This window comes from Manacus candei, unplaced genomic scaffold (assembly GCF_025592945.1).
Source record: "Manacus candei isolate 608988 ecotype Guabito, Panama unplaced genomic scaffold, ASM2559294v1 h1tg000057l, whole genome shotgun sequence".
Taxonomy (NCBI): domain Eukaryota; kingdom Metazoa; phylum Chordata; class Aves; order Passeriformes; family Pipridae; genus Manacus; species Manacus candei.
The window spans coordinates 10798931-10824034 of record NW_026138105.1 but is presented as its reverse complement, the minus strand read 5'-3'; the positions used below and the strand labels follow the sequence as shown (position 1 = coordinate 10824034).

Sequence of the window (25104 nt, the reverse complement as noted above, 5' to 3'; positions counted from 1 at the left end):
TCGCCGGCCGGAGCTGCCACTTCCCAAATCTCACAGCTCCCTCTGTTGGCATCTGCTCGAACCTATCGGCGTGGACGTAAAAAAAGCTAGCAATGCATTTTTATTTTTTTTTTTAGCACGGTCTCCACGTGGAAGGTGATCTGCCTGCGGGGTGTATCCCACCTAACGCAAGAATCACTTCGTTTGTATTATTACTCTCAAGCGATATTGGGTCATGGATGCTGTACTGACCACAGCTCTGCTGAAGGCAGCTTTTCAGTCATTTTTCCAAAAGCAGTGAGAAGATGTAGCTGGCTGTGCTCAGGGTCTGATGTACAAGTACACGTGGGGATGCTCTCCCAGCACAGCCCCCCCTAAGGAGTTAATCACATCAAATATACTTGTCTGTCCCTTACTGATCACACAAATTAACACCTCTGCAGTCAAAGGAAAACCACAGTCTGCAAATGATTGGCTGCCTTTATTTTTTTTTCAGGTCCTTCTGTAACAAAAACTCAGACCACAGGCTTTGGCAAGGTGGCTTAAACAAAGAACAGAACAGGTCTGCAAAATGGTTTCAGCACTTCACCAATGAGGTATGAGGATAATGAAACACAAGCTCAAGTCAAATACTTAAGTTGTTAGCCAGTTACAGAGACAGACAACCAGGACAGCCCACCAGAGTTAGCTGAATTTAGAGAGGAGGCACAGCCAGCCACGCTGACTTTCCTTTGAAGATCCCAATTCCAAATTTCCCAGCTGGCAGAGCCAAGGGGTGGCCAAGCTGCCTGCTTCAAATGCGAGTGATTTAAACTCATCAACTCTTTCACAAGAAATGGTGCAATCAGCAAAGAGAGCAAGGATTGACTCCTTGTGCTCCTGACCTGCAACACTGAACAGCCAGGGAAGACACTAAAAAAAAAAAAAAAAAAAAAAACAACACAAAAAACATCTTTTTTTTTTTCCTGTGTCACTATAGAAAAGGCCATGCAAGCAATCTGCTCAGACTGGACAAAGGACAAGCTGGCAGAGATGGCTGCACAGCCTCGGGCCTCTTTGGCAAGCCTGGCTTTGTTTGCTCTGAGTGTTATCCACCGATTTTAAGACTTCCCACCAGTCTTCCTCGTAGCAAACAGCCTTTTAGAGAAAAAAAAGCACAGAAGGAGAAAAAAAATTCTTTCTTATCTCTCTATCCCTAATCAGGCCACATTGATTTTTTATTCTCTTGAGAAGATATCAAGCAGTTGCACCTTTATCTCTTAATATGCCCAGTAAGTGGCTCAGCTCAGTTTAGTGACACCCATTAGTGTCTCTGCAATCAAAAGGCTGTCACTATTTTCACTACAAATCCACCTATTCAGAAATTTAACATGGCTCCAACAGGTCTTCCAAGAAGAAATCTGGCCAAAACAAAAGGTAAAGAAGGAGATAATTGGGGTTTTTTTAAGGACAATAAACCTGAACCTACAGCTTTCCTGCACTGCAAAGTCCTTGGGAAATCTGATCCTCAGTCAGAGATGAAGTTTTCTGGTAAGCACTGGAAAAACCAAAGAGAACCTTTCAGCCTCAAGCAAGGGGCAGGAGGAAAAGCAATGAATTGCTTTAATATGAAATGTCACATTTAAACTTCATCCTACAAAACCAAATACTGGAGGCTGGTAGATACTCCCCTTCAAGAAATAGTGAGGGATTTGGTGGGAGCACCACTCAAAATAAGTATGCAGAGTCAGGCCTCAAATACATAAAATACAGAATTTGGTGCTTACATTTTAAAATATTTATAAATAACTTAAGACATTCAGGCTCAGAGGTGTCTACAGCCAAGTATTTCCCTCTGACATGGGGAACCACAGGGATCCCCATCCCTATGGATCCCCAGTGCAGAAATTTGGTTTATGCTCAACACAGAAACAAAACCTGCCCGTGTGAGGCTCTTTGGAAAGTCTCCCTTGGCCCTTTGAGAGCACATGGAGGACACACCTAATCCAGCAGAACACATTTGGGGGTGTAGATCTACAGCACAGAATGTGACCAGTTCTTCCAATACATTCACAGCATCTGGCAAAACAGCTCCTGGGGGATTCCTCAGCTGTTCCTGCACCACGAGGTGAGCCCAGCTAAGCCTGACCCTGGGGGATGGCAGATCAGCTCTGCTCTCATGGTGGAGCTGGCCTGCCTGGGCTCAGGGCTGGGGTAAAGCCACCTGGGAGAGGAGGGACACCTTGAGCTCTGTCCTTGAGCAAAGACAGGCTTGCCTTGGAGTGCTCTGCTCTGCAGCCTCCTGTCAGGACTGACACAGCCCCTGGATCCACTGCAGACATCCAGCCAGACACTCCCTGAAGGGAAGCCTGGGATTCATCTCACAACCCTTGGACACCTGGCTGGTTCCTGCTGAGCTGGCTGCAAACAAAGGCACGGGAGGGGGGGTTAAGGTCAGAGGTACATTCGTTGGGACAATCCCTGTCACACAGTTCAGAGGACACGTGTGGCACAGCAGCCCAGAGGTGGACGGTCAGAGGACAGCAGAGCAGGGGGGGACCTGCTCCTGCACGGAGAAGCAGTTCCTCCTCAGCAGGGCATGGAACCACAGCAGCCTTGGGAGACAGGTCGGGTAACCTCCGTTGGCCACATTTGTCCACCGGACACAAACTGGGACAAACTGGTCCCACAGACCATATCCTCACTGGAGATGTTGAGCTGGATGGCTCTGCAGGCCACCAGCTACACCCTGAGCAAAAAATAAACTCCACATTTTTTTTCTGTCATGGGTTCCATCCAGACCCACTATGTACTTGGTTTCAGCATATTTTTTTCCTGTTAAAACACCTAAAAAAAAAGTTAAAATGTTCTTTGGCACTTGAGCAACACAGACGTGACACTCTCCTGTCCTTCAGCTGCTCGATGGGCTCATCCCTAGAGATCCATGTAAGCAGAGTCTGTGTCCACCCTCTGGGCCTCTCCAAACAGGAGGAATACACAGAGCCCAATGCTGTTAACAGCAGCCACCAGGTTGAAAACAGAAATCCAGGAGCCAGTCGTTTCAATCAGGTAACCAGCCAGGTACACACAAATGACACCTGTGACAGAAGAGAAGAGAAAGACATGCAAAGGCTCTGGGGCTGGATCCTGCCCTCTGCAGGGAGAGGGCTCTCTGGGAAAGGATGAGCTGCAGGAAGGTACTTTACCTAGGAGGGCTCCACCTGTATTTGCAACCCCTGGAAGGAAAAGAAAGAAATTGTGTGTTCAAAACCCACAGACATGAGCAGCTTCATCCTGGCTCCCACCAACCCCCAGTCTGCACATCTGGCAAAATGTCTTGTTGATCTCAGAATCACAGAATGGGTTGGGTTGGGAGGGACCTTAAAGCTCATCTCATTCCAACCCCCTGCCATGGACAGGGACACCTTCCACTAGCCCAAGTTGCTCCAAGCCCTGTCCAACCTGGCCTTGGACACTTCCAGGGATGGGGCAGCCACAGCTTCTCTGGACAACTGACAGAGACCACTGAAATGTAGTACCATCCCAGCCCTGGATGCAGGTCCAAAGGCACGTTGGTGCCATTTACCTGCCCCCAGCACTGGCAGGTTTATTGCAGAAGGAAGCTGAAGCTGCACACACAGAGTGGACATTGCCCAGAGCCATCCTTACTCAAACCTTGACCATGTCCCCCCCACACATGCCACCTCTCCAGCATGGAAAGCCCACAGAATCCTTACCAAAGAGCAAGCCAGCACACGAGGGGGCCAGGTCCTGCACGTTTACTGAAATGCCACTGGTGAGAAACAGAGAGGGGGAAAAATGGCTGTTTGAATAGAACACTGTTTCTTCATCATTTACACAGAGACTGGTTTGTGAAACACAAGGAAAGGTTCTGGACAACAAATGGCACAAGAAAGGAGTAGAAGCTGAGAGTGAAGCAGTCCAGGTGAGCATAAGAAGGAAAACAATTCAACTCAAAGTACTCAGAAGGGCCAAAATGCAATTCCCCTGCTTCATCTTTCTAATACTGGCTGGTCCAAGCCCTTTCCCACACTAGAGGTTTGCTGGATCATTTCCACCCCCCCAGGCACTAAACTCCACCGGCTTCACACACAATGCTCAGGCAAGCGCCAGTTCTGGTTCTGACAGGCAGGATGGAGGCAGCATTGCCCGAGACCCCAAAATGCCAAGTGTGGGACGAGAGCAAAGGGCCACAGCTCGTGTCCCCATCGTTCTCCTTACCTGTGGTTAAAGGTCTGGAGTCCAACAGAGGCGGAGGCAAACACTATTGCTCTGCAAAAACTGGAGGTCTGGCCCAGACACAGAGCAAAAACGCTTGAGACGCCAGAGCCAATGACCTGGAAAAAAGGCAAAATTAAACACCACAGCACATTTTCTGTAAGGAAGAAAGCAAATTATGTCACGAACAAACTGTTCCCTTTTCCAGTGCAAAAGCTCATGTGCACCAGGTGCTTCTCAAGCCTTTTTTTTTTCCCAGTGTCCTGCCCTTCTGTGTCAGACGTCTGTCCAGACGGATGTGATGCTGCAGAGCAAAGGAGACACTGTGTTCTCACCCAGCATTTCTATTTTTGTTCACCCTTGTATTGCTACTTCCTCAGTATCTAAGGGGTCATTCAGAGTGCTGGTGTGACAACAGGGACAGGTTGGCCTTTGCCTGTGAAAGAAAACCCCTTCAGAGCACTCACTGTGCTCAATGTTACCATTAGTCCACTGTTAACAGAGGTCCACACTCTGTTCCTCAGCCAGGGTTTTCCTCTGGATTTCCTTTCCCACACACACTGACCACCAATCAAAGCCAGAAAACCTTCCCTCTTTCCACCTATAACCCCCAACCCAGCTCCATACAAGGTCTAGTCTGACATGTAAGTAGAGCTCAAAAGGTAACTTGGGTGTCTCTCCTGTGGCTTCAGCTCTCTTACCTGCATGAACTTACGAATGGTGATGGTTCTGTACCCTGAAAGAGAAAGGCAGAGTAGGAGTTCAGCACATCAGGTTCTCCTTGTTTTCCAGCCAGAACATCATGGGGTAAGTGGATTTCAGATGCCCAGATTTCATCTCCATGTGGATATTATGACTGAGATCAAAGTGAGCCCCAAACACATGGAGGGGATTTGGACACTGGAGTGTTTATTCTGCTGTTGTACCAGAACCTCACATTGTCTATTTGCTGGGTCTTCTCCCTACCAACAGGCCCATCTCCTCCTACTCACATCCTCTCTCCAAATCCCATAAAATTAGAGCTGATGAGAAGTCAGAAGGGCTCTTACCTTGACTGATTAAATGATCAGACAGAAATCCACTGAACAAGCTTGTTGGAATTGCAACCAGCCAGGGGACTACATTAAACACCCAACCCTGAAACAGAGTGAAAATTGAGAGGTTTGTCAGAGCTGAGTTTGTTTGCAAATATTTTATTTGATAGTCCACAGTATCTGCAGAAAGGGGGAAAAATGAAGCACTTGGGACTTGTTGCAGCATCTGTACCCCATTTGGAGGACCAGCTCTCAGCTGCACCCTGCCCCACTCCAAGCTCTGTAAGGGGGCAGGTGCATCACAGGACAGTAGCATTTGTAGGTTTGCTGTCTTTCCTTCTGCCCTGGTGACTCTTCATCCAGGGGAGAGGCAGAAAGCTCTAAGAAAGAGGGATTAAATGTGGCAAAGTTTACTGCTCAGCATAATGATGTGGCAGAGAGCCAGAGAGCCTGGGAAGCTCACTGTGGGTTTCCTGTGGGTCACCAGCAAAGCAGAATTTCCAACAGCTCCAACCTCATTAGCAGCGTTACTGTGAGGCCGAGGGAGTGTAGCTGGATTTTCTAATGGCAGGATTAGGTAACATTATGGGCAGTAACATACTTTGGCCTATTTTCAATTAAGTGAGCTTGCTACAGCTGTAATCACAGCTGGTCAGCTGGATTACAGCTGCTCAGGGGCACTTCAGTGCCCAGATCCCACAAGGAGCTGAAACCAGTGTGGGTTGGGCTGAGTTTCATCTCAGCTCCTTTGAACCTACTCATCCATGCATCCATCATCCATCCATCATCCCCTGCATGTCTCCCTTTGCTCAGAGTCCATCACCCCGTGGAGGCATCTCCCCTTCCTGCCTGGCTTTGGGATGTGTGGGAGGGCTGAATAATCTTGGGTTTGAATAATATTGTTTCAGCTGCTCCTGGAAATCATACCAGTGTCCATTTGCACCTTTCCATGCCTTTGAAATTTGGGTCTTGGTCACTTTTGAGAATATTACCCCATGGGGTTTGTGGGGCAATGCCTCTGGTGTTTGTTAACACCAGCTGGGGTTGCTCAACACGACAATCCCAGTGCACCTTGTCTAATCCCTCAGCCCATCACCCTGATCCAAACCCTCCATCAACCTCCAGGCAGGCTGGAGGCAGCTGCCCAGACAGAGGTGAGGCAGCTCACCTGCAGAAAGGGACTTTGGCCAGCAGGTGACACAGGTTTCCCACATTAGGGATTATTGTCCATCCTTTAAAACCAGGCATCCTCGAACCACGTTTTAAAATACATGAAGTGATTATCAGCTGCAGACACACTATATAGAGCATCTTACATAAGGGCACTGTGATATAATGCTTAACAGATGGTAAATTACTGCTGCACAAGCACATTACTCGAGGTGCACAGATCTTGTCACAACAATATGTTTGCCGGTTTAATACACGATTTTAATATAAATATCAAGTATGCCATAAAGAGCTTTACATGTGTAATATGAAAAGGCATTTGTAAGCAGCTCTGGAAATTGTAAAAAACCTAACAGAGCCATTGTGGAAAAGACTCTGTGAGTTTCTGAGAACAAGATGAAAATACCAGCTCTCAGATCAGATAAGTATTGCCTGGCTTTCTGAAAAATGGGAACATCATTTGTGCTAAGGAGGGGGAAGCTTTTGTAGTATTTTCGAAGCACACAGTATTAATGGTAATTTTAATTTTAGCAGGCAGGTCTGAGCTGTACAATGTCAGTCCAGCTAAAGACCCTGTGAAAAATCAGGAGTGAATGGTGGTTATTTGCAACAGCAGAATGTCATGAGCTCTGTGCCATTTGAAAACTGTAGTTTTCTCAGAAGAAAAGCAGTCTAAACCCCAAATATAACCTGCGCTTCCCTGCCTGGAAAGTGCCCCAGCTCTGCCTCCCCTCAGCATCCCTAAACAAACAACTAGAAACCAGCCTCTGCAACCTGGAGGGAGGATGCTGGCACCTCCAAATGTATGTGCAGGGGTGCCACGGCTCCTAATCCCACATGGAAACCTCCCACCCCCTCCTGACTCCCAGCCTGCTCTCACCAAGTCCCTCTGCCAACACCTTCCTTCCTAACCAACCCATTTTGGCAGGTACCCAGCATGACCCCCTTTGAACAGAGAGCAGCAGTGCCTGCCCCTCGGAGCCAACCTACCTTTGACTCAGGAAAAGTTTCCTTAAAGAAAGTTGGCAGCCAGGAGAGGAGAGTGAAGAACGTGCTGGCTGTGGAGAGCTGAGCAATGATGACAGCCCTGAAAACACACAGCGGAGAGGAAACAATCAGGAGTGACAGGTCACACTGGGTGGGAAACAGGCACTCGAGCAACCCAATATTTCAGTTCCTGGTCTATAAAGAAATCTCTCACAGCACTGCAATTGCTTCCTGAGATTTTTCTCACAGATAACAACTCCTTTTGGCTTTCTCCCCTTTGCAGCAGCGCTGGTTCCTTGGCTGCCCTATCGCACAGTGCCTGACGTCAGCCCCAGGCTCAGGCAAGGTTAACTGCAGTGGTAATTATGCCAGTGCATTTCCCACCGGTCCTTTCCAGTGCTACTAGAGTCCTCCTGCTCCAAGAAGTGTTGTTTAGGGTTTTCTAGGGTTTTGTTATCAGCTCCATTGTTATTCAAGGCAGGAATGGCCTTATTGCCCAGTCTTGAAACAGCACTTGGGCACATGCTTGGAGGAGCTTCAGTATCCATTGCAGTATCCCAAAGGAAAAATGGCCATTAAAAAGATGTTTGCCAGCAATGAGAACACAGCCTGTGCCACTCAGTGCCCCAGTGCAGCACTTCTTAGGAGCCCAATACAAGCAGCATTTCTAAGAAGACTGGTGGAGAATATCAGCCTGGAGGAGTACATGACTCATCCAGGGGGAACAGCCTGGGAAGGAGAAAGATTTGCCAGCAATATTCAAGCCTGACAGTCCTCTGGACAGAACAAAAACCACCTTTTGCCAAACTTACCTTCTTAGTTCTTTATTGATACAGAAGGAATTAGAAAACCTGGTTGTTTCCCAAATATTTAAATAAGTGGACAAAAACTACAGAGGCAGAACAAATAAGCCCAGACAGGAGAAAAAGGAGGGTGCTCCCCAGCCCAGCTGAAGCTCGAGGCCACTGCAGCTCCCTACCATATCGGTGCCTTCCTAAACAGCTGCTTCCAGGGAACTTTGGTCTGCTTGGGTATCGAGAGGCCTCTTGTTAAATAGTCTATGGGGATGATGAGTTCTGCAGGGAAGAAAACAGCCAAAGGAAAGCTCTGATCAGTAACTGTCTGTGCAGCTGGAGGCAGCCCTGGGACACTGCTATACAACTACCTTCAATCTCCTTGTTTTTTGGTCTTGTTTTTTTGGCTATGCCACCACTGAATGCTCATGAAAACACCTTGTTACGCTGACCAAAATTTTTCCGCTGCATCCACACATTTTCCCACTCAGCATCTTCCACCCATTTGTACCCCTTGTAATAATTAAACAAAAATCCCTTGGGCAGGGACCACATTTGAATTCTGTGTAGCACCAGACACACACCCATGAGCTTGGCTTCTACACATCAAGCTCACACTAATAATGCTGTAGCCAGGTGTCATGGTTTGTCCATATGCAGAATTACTCCCAGACAGTTATTTCGGAAGAGATATTCTGGATTAATGGGTTTTTAAAAGCTCTATGTGTAGATGCTCTTAGTTGTGAATAAGTATCTTGTCCTGCTTTAGCTTAATCCACTTTGAAGATCATGCTCTGTTTTGTGTTTTCACTGGTGCTTAAGAGTACTGAGGAGCCAGATCAGGGACGTAATCCAGCGTGGGACTTGAAACAGGAAATCAGCATTGAAAGAGCTCAAAACCTCGTTTCTGGGTTGGGGGTCTTGGGTGAGACACAGTGCATTACAGACACCTGAGCAAAAGGTCTTTGTGCAAAACCAGGCATGATCTTGGAAACACAGAGGATTTGCAGAAAACAACAGAGAGGAATCAGTCAGTTCCCAGAGCCCTGGGAGCACTGGCAAGCCCAGGGATGCCTGGGATTTACCTTTCTCACTCAGAAGGTACTTGCAGGTGCAGTAAACCCAGAGCAAAGTGAGCAAACCGGAGAAGTAGAAAACGCTTTCCCAGCCATACCAGTCCAGGAGGAGGGATCCTGCACCACCAATCACCAGTGTCCTGCAAGGGAAACCATTTGGATTTACTGGTCTGCCCCACCCTGAAACACGGACAACGAGGAAAGAAAAGGAGGTTGCTGGTGTGCAGTATCTCAGAGAACGCACAACACAGCAAAAGAAATAAGCACACTGGAAAACTAAGTGGTTAAACACAGTAATATTTCTATTTGGCTTTTAAGAAATCCTCCTATTTAGAAAGGAAATTCTGATGGAGACCAGCAGAGAAGGGGAAGTTCTATTCTCCCCACCTATCAGAGTGGAAAGGTGACCAGTCTCAGGCTGACCCTTGCTCTTCCTACTGAATCAAACTGTTTCCCATAGTAATTAAATGTTGCAAACACTCTTCAAAGTCTGGTTTGAAAAGAAAGAGAAAACAATACATAAATCCTTGACAGGCACGACAGCAACTGCCTGAGGCTTCCTCAGCTGCAGCCTGTGTCCTTGAGGACCCGTGAATCCACATGTACTTTGGGCTGTGAGTTTTGCCTCCAACTATTTAATGGCATTTCATCACATATGATGTCCAGAGACTGTCACTCACTGCTCAAAGGCCTTTGAACTTACCCAAACTGTGAGCCAGTCCCCACTGTGCTGTAGGTGAAGGCTCGTTCGCTCTCCCGGACCCTCTGGGACAGCAGGCTGGCCAAGGATGGGAAATACACCCCTGAAAGCAACGGGAGCAAGGCAGGGAACAGTCAGGATTGTTGGCAAATCAAAAGCAAATTTAAAAGATCCAGAAGGAGAACACTGAGATAAAGCAGCAAACCCCTTGGTGGACTCAATACAGGGACATAAAATAAACTAAGTGGACTCATTGCCATGAAAGGTTTGTTTGAGCCTTCTCTGTAATCCCTCATTTCATCATCACTGCAACTGCTACTGTAAATCCATCAGTGTCAAGGCACCTCTTCAGTGCTGTAGCTTGACAACAGGGACGGAATATCATCCCAAATTATCCATAAGTTTTGGCAAGAGCCGATTTTCCCCAAGTACTTTGAAGGAGTTTGAAAACGTGGAAAATCAAACAGCACCAGTGATGATTTCCAAAGCCAGCAGCCCCTGTCTGGCAGAGAGATTTCTACAGGGGAATGACTTGTCAGTGACTTTCTCTAGAAATGTCACTGTTTTTTCCCATGGAAGTTCTGGATGTGGAAGCAGCTTTGAGGCAGAGAATTGCTCAGACACACAGGGGAAGGGTTCATTCACTGCAGACCACAGGATTTGAATCTGAATGTACTGCACATGAATCCCTGTGCAGGGAAGCCCCCCCGGGCACACAGAGACACAGGACAGGGGGCTCACCTTGCAGCAACCCCATGAGGAACCGGGAGGAGGTCATAAAAACAAGATGGGCAGAAGTGACATGGGTGAGCACCGGGGTGAGGACTGTGAGGAACCCCCAGGCTGATGCTGAGAGGAGGAGGACTTTCTCACCTCCTATTCTGGAAGACAGAAAACACGTTATCAAAGGTGAGAGGCCAAAAGGGCAAAGTGCTCCAGTCAAGACTCAAGTGCCCTTCCCAGTTTAGCCAGTTTTTACAAACAACTGTTGGGTCAAACCTGTTCTTCTCTTACGTGTCTTTAGCCCCTGGCAAGGAGTTCTGATCTCCTCCCTTCTCACCTCCTGCCAGCACTGCCTGTCCAACTCCAGCACACACTGATCCCAGAGACCAAACAGCACTGACACTCGAGTTTCTGATGGTGATGGAGGAGAAACTGAAGTGCTGCCACTATTCTGCTCCTCTTAACCAGTGCCAGTGTTTTACATGTGCCCTTTTGCATCATCTCTGCCTTTTAACATTCAGGTTTTTGCAAGTGTTTGCTTGGAAAATATTCAGGACCATAACTAAATAGCACAGTGCACTGCACAGGTAATGTACTCCTTCCAGGCAGGCGCTCCTCACAAAACATTTCACAGAAAAGCCCCTCCCGCTAAGAATAGGGTGGCTGTGGAAAGGAACTCCAGCAGGCAATGACTCAGATGTTCCCTTACAACCACTTGGGGAACATGTTTGTTTTTTAATTTCTATGATAAAGTGAAGAGACTTGGTTTTTCCAAACATGATGGAAACTGTGTTCAGTGAAAAGACTGCAATACAGGATAGAAAAACTGGACAAGCTGAACTGAAAACAAAGATAGACTGTGCAGATCAAATTTAAAAAAAAGCTGTATTCATAAAATCCTAGAATCAATTTCAGTTGGAAGGGACCTTGAAGACCATTTCATTCCAACCCCTCTGCCATGAGCAGGTACTCCTTCCACTAGACCAGGTTGCTCCAAGCCCCATCCAACATGGCCTTGAACTCTTCCAGGGCTGAGGCATCCACAGCTTCCATCTGTACAGTCTAAACTACCCATGCCCCCTCTCAATCAGTGCTACAGACCCTGAGTGAGGCTGGCAGAGAAACCTCAACCCCTTTCAGAGCAACCTGCAGTGTCCCACAAAGCTTCTCCCCATGGACACGCTTCACTTTTCCACCCCACCACTGCCCCAGGGTGAGGCACCAACACCAAGCTACATCTTCAAAAAACAGAGGAAAACATAAAAAAAATTTCCAGTACTGATCACTGATGTGTCCTCCGATGATCTGTGTCAAGCAGTAGCCCCAGAAGAAGCTGCTGAGCACGACCCCAGACTGCTTCTTGTCCCAGTCGAAGTAGGAGCTGAGGGCGACGGCGCAGATGGGCACGGTGACACGGGCACAGTACAGCAGGCACGTCCCCAGCAGCAGCATCACCGTCCACACACGGGACTCGGGCCTGTGAGGGTGCAGAGGAAGATGGGGAAAGGGCAGCTGGGATGCTGTGCCTGGTAGGTCCATGCACAGAGAGGACTTATGGGTCGGGCTGGTTTGCTCACAAGTCACGTCTGTCTTGGTAAAATGAAGGTCACTGCAACCCCCCTGTGGCACAAGGGCTCTGACACAGAGAGTATCCCACCTGGTGGCTTTTGGGAATGATGCTAACTTCAGCCCAAGCAATATTTGACACTGATAGCAAAATGTCTGTCCACAGGCTGCAAGGTGGAAGGGGTTGCTTGGACATCACTGGCTGTGGATGGAGGGAAAGGTGGTTTGTTTGCTTTTCTTCCCCAAACAAGAAACTCTTCTTTAAAAGATAAGGGTAACAAAGGAAAGGTCAGGGCCTGAGGTTGGAAGCATTTGCATGAGACACACCATCCTGATAGCAAATATTTGTAGTTTGGCATTCCTACCCAACCCCCAAGGGAGCTGGTGTGTGCTACCCTTGCCAAAATAGGAGAGAGATGAAGGAATTCTTTAGAGAGACAACACATAATGGGTCTGAAGAGCTCAGAGAGGAGCAAAATAATTCAGCCTGGCCTGATAAGAAGTTTTAGATAACATGAGCCATAATATGTTAACAGAATATGTTATTTGGTGCATGAGTACTCAGCCCCAAGAAAAGTGCTCCTGCAGAAGATATAAGCTGGAAATAAGTGGGAAGGCAATTCCCTCCTGCTCCAAGTCAGTGATGTGCTTCTGGAGCAAAGAAACACATTTTGCTGCAAACATCAGGCTCAGATGTAGGTGAACCCCTCTGCTTTCCCTCAGCCCAGTTTGTGTCACTCTGGGTCCCCCTTTGCCCATGAATTATGGAGTTAAAAACTTAGTAAGAACACACACTATTGGTATTATTTGTATTTGGTTATTTCTATGCCCAGAGGCCAGAGCACAAAGCACTGAGCAAACACACTCTCTCTGCTCCAGAGATGGCTGAGGAATTCACTGTACCAGGGCAGCAACCTCTGGGCTTTCCACCCTACTAAACACACCCACCATCCGTGTGGGAAACAACCCAGGTCACCTTTTAGAGCGAATGGAGCATTTATTCCTCTGTACTGGAATTATGCTAAATGTAGGTTAATACCACACAGCACAAACCCATTTATAAAGGTGTCAAACGGAACAATGAAAAGTAGAACACGGCAGGCAGGTGAACCCACTGGAGGTGGATTTATTGCTGTTTCCTGACAAGGCAGATAAGCAGCTCAGTGCCAACCCCTGGCAGGAGGGACTGCAAGGGTTTTAGTTGGTGTTTTGAAGGTTGGAACCATCGTTGCTGTGCACACGCACGAGCGCACAAAATAACACGGGAACTGGAAAACCTCTCCCATTTCTGCTGGAGGAATAAGTAACCAGGGGTTGACCTGCCTCTGCCACTTGAACAGGCTGGTAAATGCTCTCACAGTCCCTCCTGTGGGGGGGACTTACCCTGAGAGGGAGATATCTTCACTCATATCTTCATTTGCTGCAAAACCAAAGGCGATCTGGTTTTTGATAACCTGCCCCAGCCAGCTCCAGGAGCAGTGGCTCCGCCAACTCCTGCTTGCTACAGAAAAGCACAGGGAAACCAAAGGCTCCTGGACACTGTGTCCAGGTCAGACCAACCCCAGCTGGACAATACAGGCAGGAGTTTTTGGGTATAAATCCCCCATCAGAGGCAGAGGGCAGGTGTGGGATCACCAGCCATGGAAAACGTTATGGAGAGCCCTCAGGGATGAGATGCTTGCAGGTACAAGCCACAGACTCGTGCCTGCCCTGCCCAAATGGGCTGTTGCCAGTCCAGGGCCATAATCTCTCCTGTTATCTCCAGTGGCACAGCACTGATAAATTTGAGCTATTGAACCTGCAGCAACGGAGGTGACAGAGCAAAGCGCAGCAGCCAGTGATGTGTGTAGGTATTTTCTATTATTTAGGCACCAAGACAGTTTTCTAAACTGTGCTTTTCCCCTGCAGCAAAGAGAGACCTTTATGAGCTTTCACTGGAGTGGGGCTGAGCTCTGCCTCTCCAATCACTCTGGTGTGTTCATAACAACCCCCAGTTACCCTGGCAAGCACAGCAGCATTTCATTGGGATATCAGATTGACGGTTCTTCCTTGTCCCCAAACTCTATATGGCTGTGCAAAGTGTAAGCTTGACGTGAGCAGCTCAACTGTTCTCTACTCCACTTCTCTTTATAGTATTGACCAGGTCTGGTCCCTCCAGAGGGTGTTTGCAAATGGGAAAAGCAAAACCCACACACAGCAAGGTTGGTGTCCCAGGAAAGTGCAGGCTGGGGGAGCACAGTTTGGTCCTAAGGGATTGAACCCCAAAAGGGATGAGCAGGGCAGCTCTGGCTTCAGGGCAGAGGCACAGGAGGGCATGCTGTGAACTCACAGCTTCTCTTCTTGCCCCAGTGAAGTGGAGAGCATCACCCAAGGGGGTTTGGGTGGTAGGGGGAGGCAGCCAGGCCAGCAGTGCTGGGGTCTCCACACAGCAAGTCTGACCTGGATGAGAGTGGGGGCACAAAGTGCCACGTGGGTCTCTGCAGAGCAGGACACCACTCAAAGCACAGCTCAGATACAGAGGAACTCCCAAGTAGAGATGTTCTCCCAAGAAGCCTCCTCGCCAGCTGATGTTTTGACAGAACTCCAGGGAATATTTTTCTCTTGACTTTAATTCTTTTTCCAAAGCACTAAATAAGTCTCTGGGTATATGACACAATCTCAATGTTCTCTTTTGACTACTACTCCATTCTATATTCTTTTCCTGTATGTTTAAATGCATCAGTAGAGACTTGGGCTCAAATTAAGTGGGAACTGTAACAACATCTTCAGACTACCACTTCCTCCATAGGTGGCATATCCAGCTAGGAAAATCCACGCAAATCAAATGTAATCACTAGCTGCCCACACCCACCTGAAAGCATGGCAGGAATGATTTCTCTGCAAGGACAATGACATGCTTGCATCAGAGGGAAGAGCTTTGTAAATACATTTTCTCCTAATTATAGCTATCACAGAGGCTGCTGATGAGTCAATGTTCTGCTCAGTGCAAAACAACAGCAAAGGTTACAGGAGGAACCTGGACTAGCACAAAGGGAGGAATTAAAATCCAGAAATTAAAACCCTCCTTCAAAAACTAAGGAATAATGACAAATCAAACAAAAGTTTTTGTGGGTGACATCAGCCATCCGAGAAGCAGATGTTAACAAATTAAATTTGATGGGTCCCCTGATGAGGGAGGGAGGGAGGGATGAGCTGTGCTGGAAACAACCACCCTGAGTCAGAGCAAAGCACATCTGAACCTATGGAAGTCACAGCCGTTGTTGTCAGGTCTCACCAGCCACAGGGACAGATCGAGCACCTCCCCACAGCCCTGTGCCAGTCCTGGCCAAGCCCAGGCTACATGTGACAGACACCCCATGAGAGGGGCCAGCCCTCCAGACCATCACCAGGTGAATCATTGGAGCGTGTCTGGAGCCACCTAATTGCCTTCACTGGGTGCTGTGTGACAGCAGCAGCTCCTCACTGCCCAGCCTGTGCCCTCCTCATCCATCATCCCCTTCTGCTCACAAGAGACAGGCACTGCAGGTGCATCCCCTTCTCACCTCACCTAGACCCTCTTCACCAAGCAAAGCAGTCATGCAGCCAGAAAACACTTCCTATTTCACAAACCTCCAACCACCACCCAGACAGCCGACAATTAGCTCAAGCCCTAATGACTCATCCTGGGTGGCTTTTTTGTACAGCAGCAGCCCTGCCTGATGTTCCTTGGTTCTCCTCCTCCAAATGCAGCCCCAGGCACTGAGTGGTCATGGCTTTGCTTTGAGGCATCCACTGATTTCCCCGGGACCCAGCTCCCACCAACCTAATGGATGCCCTGCCCAGGGCATGGTGGTTAGGATGGATTTTCAAGGATGCCTGAGATTCCCAAAGGGACAAAACCAAGCTGAGCCATCCAGCAGTGGAAGGAGAGCCAGCAGCACAGGCTATCTTTATTTGCAGTGCGTTTTCCTGCTGGAGGAATTTCTCCAGTAGATGCCACAGAGCAAATATTTATTCAACTTTATTTCTCTTGACTTGCTTCCCTCCTTTCCCCCACTGTGCAGGGCTGTTGGCAGACACTGCAGGTCACTGTTGAGATGGACCTGCTGGAGCTCAGGCAATCAATTAGATCACAGTTTGGTCCCCTCCAAGGCACGAGCCTGGACCGCTGGGTATTTTCAGGTAGTAAGAGAGCTGTGTTAGACAGCAAGACTACGAACAGTCTGTCCCAGCAACAGCTCTTGGCCCGAAGCCATCTCCAATGTTTGTGGGTGTTTTCCATAACTGGAAGAAGAATTGGGAGCTGCAGCTCCTGATCTGCATCAGATGGGCACAGGTATTGATAGCACAGCATTAACACCCTCCTCCCAGGAAGGACATCTCTACCTCAGCTCCCCTCTCTAAAAAGAGATAAAAATAGTTCTGTGGGAGATACGTGGCAAGCACATCACTGGAGTCACCTCCAGTGCCTGCAGCCCTCTTGCTCATCACAGCCACCACTCACCAGACCCTGCAAGAACCCCAGAGCAGGATGGAGATGGGCCCATGTGGTGGCACTGAGCTCCCAGCCACGCCACCAGCTCCAAACCCAGGACACCCAAGCACGAGGCCACCTCGGGGGGAATGTCCCCAGGACACACAGCCAGTGCCTGTGGGTTCCCCTGTGCCTGGTCACCTGTCACACCACAGCATGGGAATGTTTCCCTCCTTGTCAGCCATTCCCAGCTCCATGGGATCTTCACCCTTCAAAAACCTTTTTTCCAGCTTACCTGCCCACAGCTTTAATTTACAGTGACCTCCAACACAACCAAGACTGACTGACACGGCACAAACACAGCAGCCATGCACACTCCTGTGTGACGAGATAATACCCAGATAGTTATTTTTAACCCAGTTTGACAGTCCTCTCACTTCTCACTCTTTGTTTTCTCGACAACAACTTCTCCTTCCCTTGAAAATCTAACATGCTTGTCAGGAAAGAGGTTTTCCCCCCTTCCTGGAGTTTATTTTGTCATGATGCAGACTGGCTCCAAGCTAATGATCTGTCGCTGTCAAAAGTAGCTTTGGGGTTTAGAGGAGGTTTGGTTGGTTTTTTTTTCCCAATCCAGCTAGCAGCCAACAAGAGCAGCACAGAGGATGTAATAGCCAATAAAGACCAAAGGAGAGATAATTTGCTTATCAAATTATATTTGCAACATTGTAATTACGAGTTGCGATAAACAAAGTCCCAAGTTTCTATAAGTTCCAAATAATAATTTCATTTGGTGTTTGTCTTGACTACCTCATGCATATTGATTGTATCATATACCTGTATATTCTGTGAGTTTTTGGCAAAATGTTTAATGAGAAGTTTTCTCATAACTGAAGCTGAGAGTTATCTCTACAACTAGTCATAGTTCATGTATTCTTAGATGAACAGGCGCCTAAAGATTTAAAGTTCCATTATATTTACAGCTAAGGTTAAAAGAGCTATCTCTGCAGCCAGTCCTAATTCATGTACTCTTGGACGAGTAGGCGCCTAAAGACTTAAAGTTGTACTATATTTCATCCTTAGGATAGTGAGAAGGTTTAGGCCTTTTGACCTTGAGAGGGTCTGTTTTGTTTCATTGTGGGGGTGTAGTTAAGTTTTAGAATCTATTTAGTCTGTTTTTAATGTAGTCACCCATTTGCTTCACGAATCACAATTATTTATATATATCACACAAACCATAATGTTATGTTACCATAATTAGTGATATTTTGTTATGTTATGTAAGAAGAAAAAGAACTGAAAAAGAGAACAGAACTCTCTTCCAGTGGCAAGACAGCACATGCGCAGAAAAAGCTGACTACATCAAAAGGATGAAGTGAACAGAGCCGAGCTTGTCTCCTAGCAACAAGATACGCATGCGTAAAGCCTCTTGGCAACAAGAACAGAGCCTGCGCAGATAAACCTGATGAACAAAGGAGGGGATTTTAAAGGAGATAAGCAGCTCCAAACCTATAAAAGGCAGACTGAAAATTATTGAAGTGTGCCTTAGATGAGCAAGGAAAGCTCACTAAGACACCCAGCGCTGTTTTGCTTATTTGATTTTTATATAAATCTATAATAAAACTTTTTACTACGATATTTGAGCCTAGTGCCGATTTTACTTATAACAATTTTGGTGCCGTGACTCGGATCAGGGTTCCTGGGCGGCGGAACTGCTACCCGGGACGGGTACCCCCGTCCTTGTTTTTTGGACGGTCCTGGGGAGAGGTTCCGCAGCACAGACTCTGAAATTCCGACCGAGAAGATTTAGAAAAAGCAAATAAGCAAATAAAATTACTGCAGTTCCCTGTAATTCTTATGCATAAGCCCGGGCGAAGACTAACTCCAGGAAAAAGTGAGTAGTGAAACCTCTTCAGTCGGGAGGGACCGTTCGACAAGAGTTCAACGGAGACTTACTCCGGGGGGAGTAAGTGTTTTACTCCAAGAGAGAGTAAAAGTACCAGGTGCCGCTCGGTTTGGGAAGGGACCGTCCAGCGAGGAGTTGGATGAAGACTTATCCAGGAGAGGTAAGTATTTGCGTACCCCTCTCGGTGGGGAGGGAATCCCGGAGTGCGAGGGATTGAGAAGTCCAGCAGGACAAGTGATTGAGACCTCCCGGTAGTGCAGTTCTGGTATTTCCAGAAGAGACAAATCACGAAAGGAGGGAAGCGACTGAGGTGAATTTGTGTGTGAAAGCATTCTGGAAGATGGGACAGAAGAAAAGTAAATCTTCTACTCCCATGGGTGGCTGTGAATTAGTGCAGGACAGCCCTAAGAGTGAAGAAAAACCCAAAGGGAGGGGTGAAATGGGGGATCATAAGGAGAAGCTGCAAGATACCCCACAGGAGAAGAAAAAACTAGAGAATGAGTTTGTGGTGGGGTTACCAACTATACCCCCGGATAGTCCTTTAGGAGTTATGATCAAGTATTGGAATGATTATCCCTCTAGAGAAGGAAAATCGAGGGAGAAGATGGTGCATTATTGTATGGAAGTATGGGGAGGAAAGCAAATCAGACAGGATTATTTGTTTTGGCCGGTGTATGGTTCATTTGAAGATTGGATATGTCAGGCTTTGAATTTGTATGTGAATGGCAAAAGACCATTTTGTGCAGAGGAATGTGAGTATGCTAGCCTATGGATAGAAGTGGATACTAGAATCTCTCTCTCCCCGTTAAGTGAAGAGAAAGGACAGAAGACGGCTTATGACCTAAAAGAGTTTCAAAAAATACCCCCCCCATATGTCCTGCCTTGGCCTATGCCCAGGGGGTCACCTCCGTATGGTGCTGTAATTCAGAATGATCACAAGAGTGTATTCACTCCCACAGCTCCAGCAAAATCATCCCTCTCCCCTATTGAAACTGAGGGAGCCACCCTGTCAGTGGCTGCTGGAGTGAGAAATCAGCAAACACCCTATCCACCCCCCCCTCAGGAAGCGCAGCAGTCAGCAGCTCCTGAAACACAGAGTCCTAACATAATATCCCCAATGACTCCACAGTCCATGCAAACAGAGCATTGTTCTTCAGGAATAGTCTCTTTATCCACGAACACGTCACAGTTGTACCCCTTAAGAGAGACTACAATGGGGGGAGGAAGAAATCAAGGGGATAGGATAGGGTTTATATCAGTTCCCTTGAATTCAGGAGATGTTAGAGCATTTAAGAAAGAGATGGGAAATCTCTTAGAGGATCCTTTGGGAGTGGCTGAGAGGTTTGACCAGTTTTTAGGTCCTAATATATATACTTGGGAGGAAATACAGTCAATTTTAGGAATATTATTTACTGTGGAAGAACGGGGAATGATTAGAAAAGCGGGAATGAAAGGTTGGGATCAAAGGCACCGGCAGGGTCCAGCTGCAGATGTTAAATGGCCTTTAGAAAACCCTAATTGGAACCATAATGAGCCAAATCATAGAAGAAATATGAATGATCTGAGAGAAATAATTGTCGAGGGGATAAAGGAATCTGTCCCTAGAGGGCAGAATGTTACAAAGGCTTTCAGTGAATATCAAAGGAAAGAGGAAAGCCCAACTGAATGGTTAGAGAGACTTAGAAGGACTTTCCAGCTTTATTCTGGTATGGATCCAGGTGATGGAATGGGACAGCAAGTGCTTAAGATGCGGTTTGTGAGTGGAGCATGGGCAGATATTAAAAAGAAGCTGGAAGACATAGATGATTGGCAGTGTAAGGAAATGGATGAATTGTTGAGGATTGCGCAGAAAGTATATGTGCGGAGGGAGGAAGAGAGTCAAAAGGAACGAGAGGAGAGACAGGAAAAATTACAGAAGAGAGAGGAAGAAAGGCAGAAAAGACAAGAAGAAATGCAGAGGAAGCAGACAAGAATTTTAGTGGCAGCTATAAAAGGAGGACAAAGAGGGGATAGAGAACGGAGACGGAAGACCCCTTGTGGACCTAATAAACGTGAACCCTTTAGAGAACGTGTGCAGTTAGACTTAAGTGAAATAGAGTGTTACTACTGTGGGCAGAAAGGACACATAAAAAGAAATTGCAGGAAGAGATTGCAAGATGAACAGATTTACCAAGAGGAATAGGGGAGTCAGGGGCTCTATTTGCTGGGGACCCAGAAGAATACAGAGCCCTTGATAAAACTTAAAATAGGTCCCCAGCAACAAGAACTTGAGTTCCTAGTGGATTCAGGGGCAGAAAGATCGACAGTTCAAAAGTTACCTTGGGGTTGCACGACTTCCTCAGACACAATCCAAGTTGTAGGGGCCAAGGGAGAACCATTTAAGGTGCCCCTCATAAAAGATGTGGAAATAGAAGCCCAGAATAAATATGCATTAGGAACATTTCTATTAGTTCCTGAGGCTGAGTATAATCTGTTAGGGAGAGATTTAATAATAGAATTGGGAATAAATTTAGAAGTGAAAGATCAAAAATTACAAGTCCAAATATATGCCCTTACGGCGGAGGACGAAAAAAAAATAAATCCTGAGGTGTGGTTTACTCCTGATTCTGTGGGAAAGCTAGATATAAAACCATTTGAGGTCTCAATTCGAAATCCAGAAGAACCAATAAGAGTGAAACAATATCCCATCCCATATAAAGGAAGAGTTGGACTTAAACCGACCATAGAAAGACTTTTAACACAAGGATTATTAGAACCATGTAAGTCACCTCATAATACTCCCATTTTGCCGGTAAGGAAATCTGACGGATCATATCGTCTGGTGCAGGATTTAAGGGAAGTAAACAAACGGACAATTACCCGGTACCCTGTAGTCGCTAATCCTTATACTTTACTAAACCAACTCTCACCTGACCATAAGTGGTATAGTGTGATCGACCTGAAAGATGCATTTTGGACTTGTCCTCTGAAAGAAGAGAGTAGAGACTATTTTGCTTTTGAATGGGAAGATCCTGACTCACATAGGAAACAACAACTTAGATGGACTGTTCTACCTCAGGGATTTACAGAATCCCCTAATTTGTTTGGACAAGCCTTAGGACAATTATTAGAGTCTTTTGAACCTCGCCAGGGTACGGTTTTGATTCAATATGTTGATGATTTGTTAGTTGCCGGAGAAAAGTTAGAAGATGTCAGAGATGAAAGCATTAGACTTCTGAATTTCTTAAGTTTAAAAGGTTTGAAAGTGTCAAAGTCCAAATTGCAATTTACAGAGGAAGAAGTTAAGTATTTAGGACATTGGTTGAGCAAGGGACATAAGAAATTAGATCCTGATCGAGTAAATGGAATTCTGTCACTATCTGTACCCAGGAGCAAAAGACAGGTTAGACAACTTCTGGGCCTATTTGGGTATTGTAGGCAATGGATTGAAAATTACAGTAGTAAAGTCAAATTTTTGTATGAAAAATTAACCAAGGAGGGGCTAGTAAAGTGGAGTGATGAGGATGAACAGCACTTAGAAAAATTGAAGGAGGATTTAGTAAATGCACCTGTGTTAAGTCTGCCAGACAATCGGAAACCTTTTTATCTATTTGTAAATACAGAAAATGGTACAGCATATGGAGTCCTAACCCAGACCTGGGCCGGACAGAGGAAACCGGTAGGGTACTATTCAAAATTGCTGGATCCAGTAAGTAGAGGTTGGCCCACCTGTTTGCAATGTGTAGTTGCTACAGCTCTGTTAGTTGAAGAAGCTATAAAGGTGACTTTTGGAGGAAAATTAAAAGTATTTACTCCCCATAATATAAGAGGAGTATTACAACAGAGGGCTGAGAAATGGTTGACTGATAGTCGACTATTAAAATATGAAAGTATCCTATTGCACTCCCCGGATCTGGAGTTAGAGATGACACATGTGCAAAATCCAGCTCAATTTTTATATGGAGAACCTAAAGAAGATCTAGGACATGACTGTTTACAGGTAATAAATCTTCAAACAAAGATTAGGGAGGATTTAGAAGAAGAAGAACTGAGTTCGGGAGAGAAAATATACATCGATGGTTCTTCTAGGGTGGTTAATGGGAATCGAAAGTCAGGATATGCAGTGATAGATGGAGAAAATTTTCAGGTCAGAGAATCTGGACCCTTAGATAAGACATGGTCAGCCCAAGCTTGTGAGTTATATGCACTGTTGAGAGCGTTACAATTATTAGATGGAAAAGCAGGCACTATCTTCACAGACTCTAAGTATGCATTTGGAGTAGTTCACACCTTCGGCAAGATATGGGAAGAGAGAGGATTGATTAATACCCAGGGTAAAGGACTTGTTCATGAAACTCTAATACGAGAAATCTTAAAAGCTTTGAGAAAGCCAAAGCAGATTGCAATAGTACATATTAAAGGGCATCAGAAAGGGTTAAAAGCTACTGTTAGGGGCAACAATTTAGCAGATGAGGAAGCAAAGAAAGCAGCTTTATTAGTAATGGCAAGTTCAGAACCAGAAGATAGAAATGTCCTGAAAAGTTTTAGTGATCAAGAGAAAAAGAAACTGCAGCAATCTGGAGCGAAAGAAGAAAATAATAAATGGTTATTAGCAGATGGTCGAGAAGTACTTCCAAAAGGGCTTGCTCAGAGAATAATGAAGAAATTACATGAGACAACCCACTGGGGAATACAGGCATTAGTGGATCAGTTTGAAAACAAGTTTGCCTGTGTGGGAGTTTATGGAATAGCAAAGAAAATTTTAGAAGGGTGTTTAACCTGTCAGAGGGTAAACAAAAGGCAATTGAGAGAACGAGTACAAGGGGGACGAGAAATAGCTAAGAGACCTTTTGAGAAAGTACAGACAGATTTTACTGAATTACCTAAAGTAGGCAGGTATCGCCACCTACTGGTGTTAGTGGACCATCTCACCCACTTTGTAGAAGCCTTTCCGGTAGCCCGATGTACAGCCAAAACAGTGATTAAGATTTTATTAGAAGAAATTATTCCAAGGTATGGTGCTGTGGCAATAGTAGATTCGGACAGGGGACCACACTTTACTTCTAAAATAATTAAAGAAACAACAGAACTTTTTGGAACCAAATGGGAGTACCATACTCCTTGGCATCCACAGAGCTCTGGTAAAGTAGAAAGAATGAATGGAGAAATAAAGAAGCAATTGACTAAATTAATGATAGAAACTAAAATGAATTGGGTAAAGTGTTTGCCATTGGCCTTATTATATATACGGACCCAACCACGTACCGACACAGGAATCTCACCATTTGAAATGCTGTATGGGATGCCATATGATTTTGGAATCCCGATTGAAAATCCCAAGGTGGAAGATACCCTCTTGAGGGAATATATAATTGAGTTAATGAAAAGGAGACAGGAATTGAGGAAAAAAGGATTAGTAACTCAGAGACCCCCGTTGGATATGGCAATACACAGAATTCAACCTGGAGACAGGGTATTAATTAAAACATGGAAAGAGTCTTCATTAACGCCTCGTTGGGAAGGACCCTTTGTTGTTCTTCTTACCACAGATACAGCCATTCGTACCGCTGAAAGAGGATGGACTCACGCATCTCGGGTTAAGGGGCCAGTCAACACTCCTGAATGGACTGTAACTCCTCAGCCTGGGAATCTCCGAATGACGTTCAGAAAAACTGGACTGGTAAATGAATAACCCTGAACGAGACTGGGACCCAGCCCAGCCTATACTCCTGGTCTGAAGTACCTCGAGACCTAACCTTAATAAGGGTTCGGTATAGACATTGATAAGTGGGCTAATCCTCTACCAGGCTGGGGAAAGTGGATATACCAAATTGCTGAAAAAGGTAAAACTTTTCCTCATTGTTGTGATCTTGAGACTGAAATTACTTTGCCAGAAAGACCTGCACAGAAGATACCCTGTATAAAACACCCAGTTTCAAGACCCCGGAGCTGGGTCAGTTGTAAATGTACATTATATGGTATAGAGTGATATTGTACAGCAGTAGGCAGGACACCCATCGTACGAATTGCCGAGAGTTCTTTGTTGCTTCTGATGAGAAACTGAATGTTTAGAAATTGATAAGTTATTCTGTAGATAGGAGTAGTTGGTACCAGAGAACTGGGAAGTCCATGATAAAATATTTTCTAATTTTGGTACAAAACTCTAGAACAGTGTGCCGTTAAAATTGCCTAGAAAACAGAGTTCACAACCAACCAACTTTTAGAAAACATATGGATCTAGAGAAATAAAGGAAAAGGTCACAAGAACCTATCAAGAGCCCATATTCTCCTGAAGAATATTGACTGCTGCCGAGAAGATATAGAACCCCGTTGCTCCCAGCAAAGGAGTAGACGGAGGAGGCAGAGCAATAATACAGTGGAGAACAGATATGGGAAATTATATATGGATTGTAGTATTTTTGTGGCAGCTTTCCCCAAGCAGGGAAAGCCCACATCGGCCGTACAAGTGGACTCTGAACAGATGGAGTGATCTAAAAACAGTTAGGACTAATCTTACTGTAG

General features: G+C 46.1%; 1 protein-coding gene across 2 annotated transcripts in view; it reads right to left on the bottom strand.

Annotated features, from left to right (window-relative positions):
* Positions 1–459: 459 nt before the first annotated feature.
* SLC17A9 (solute carrier family 17 member 9) overlaps positions 460–25104 on the bottom strand; it is a 30845-nt gene continuing 6200 nt past the window's right edge. The window contains exons 2-13 of one of the 2 annotated variants that reach the window (XM_051803135.1): positions 11961–12158; positions 10700–10839; positions 9962–10061; positions 9268–9398; positions 8368–8464; positions 7392–7488; positions 5247–5334; positions 4899–4933; positions 4201–4316; positions 3696–3751; positions 3165–3194; positions 460–3056 (exon numbers count right to left, since the gene is read on the bottom strand). In XM_051803135.1, coding sequence (XP_051659095.1) covers positions 2893–3056; positions 3165–3194; positions 3696–3751; positions 4201–4316; positions 4899–4933; positions 5247–5334; positions 7392–7488; positions 8368–8464; positions 9268–9398; positions 9962–10061; positions 10700–10839; positions 11961–12158 — 1252 coding nt within the window. In that variant the 3' untranslated portion in view covers positions 460–2892. The remainder of the gene's footprint in view (positions 3057–3164; positions 3195–3695; positions 3752–4200; positions 4317–4898; positions 4934–5246; positions 5335–7391; positions 7489–8367; positions 8465–9267; positions 9399–9961; positions 10062–10699; positions 10840–11960; positions 12159–25104) is intronic. The other variant, XM_051803136.1, reaches the window with a different exon arrangement.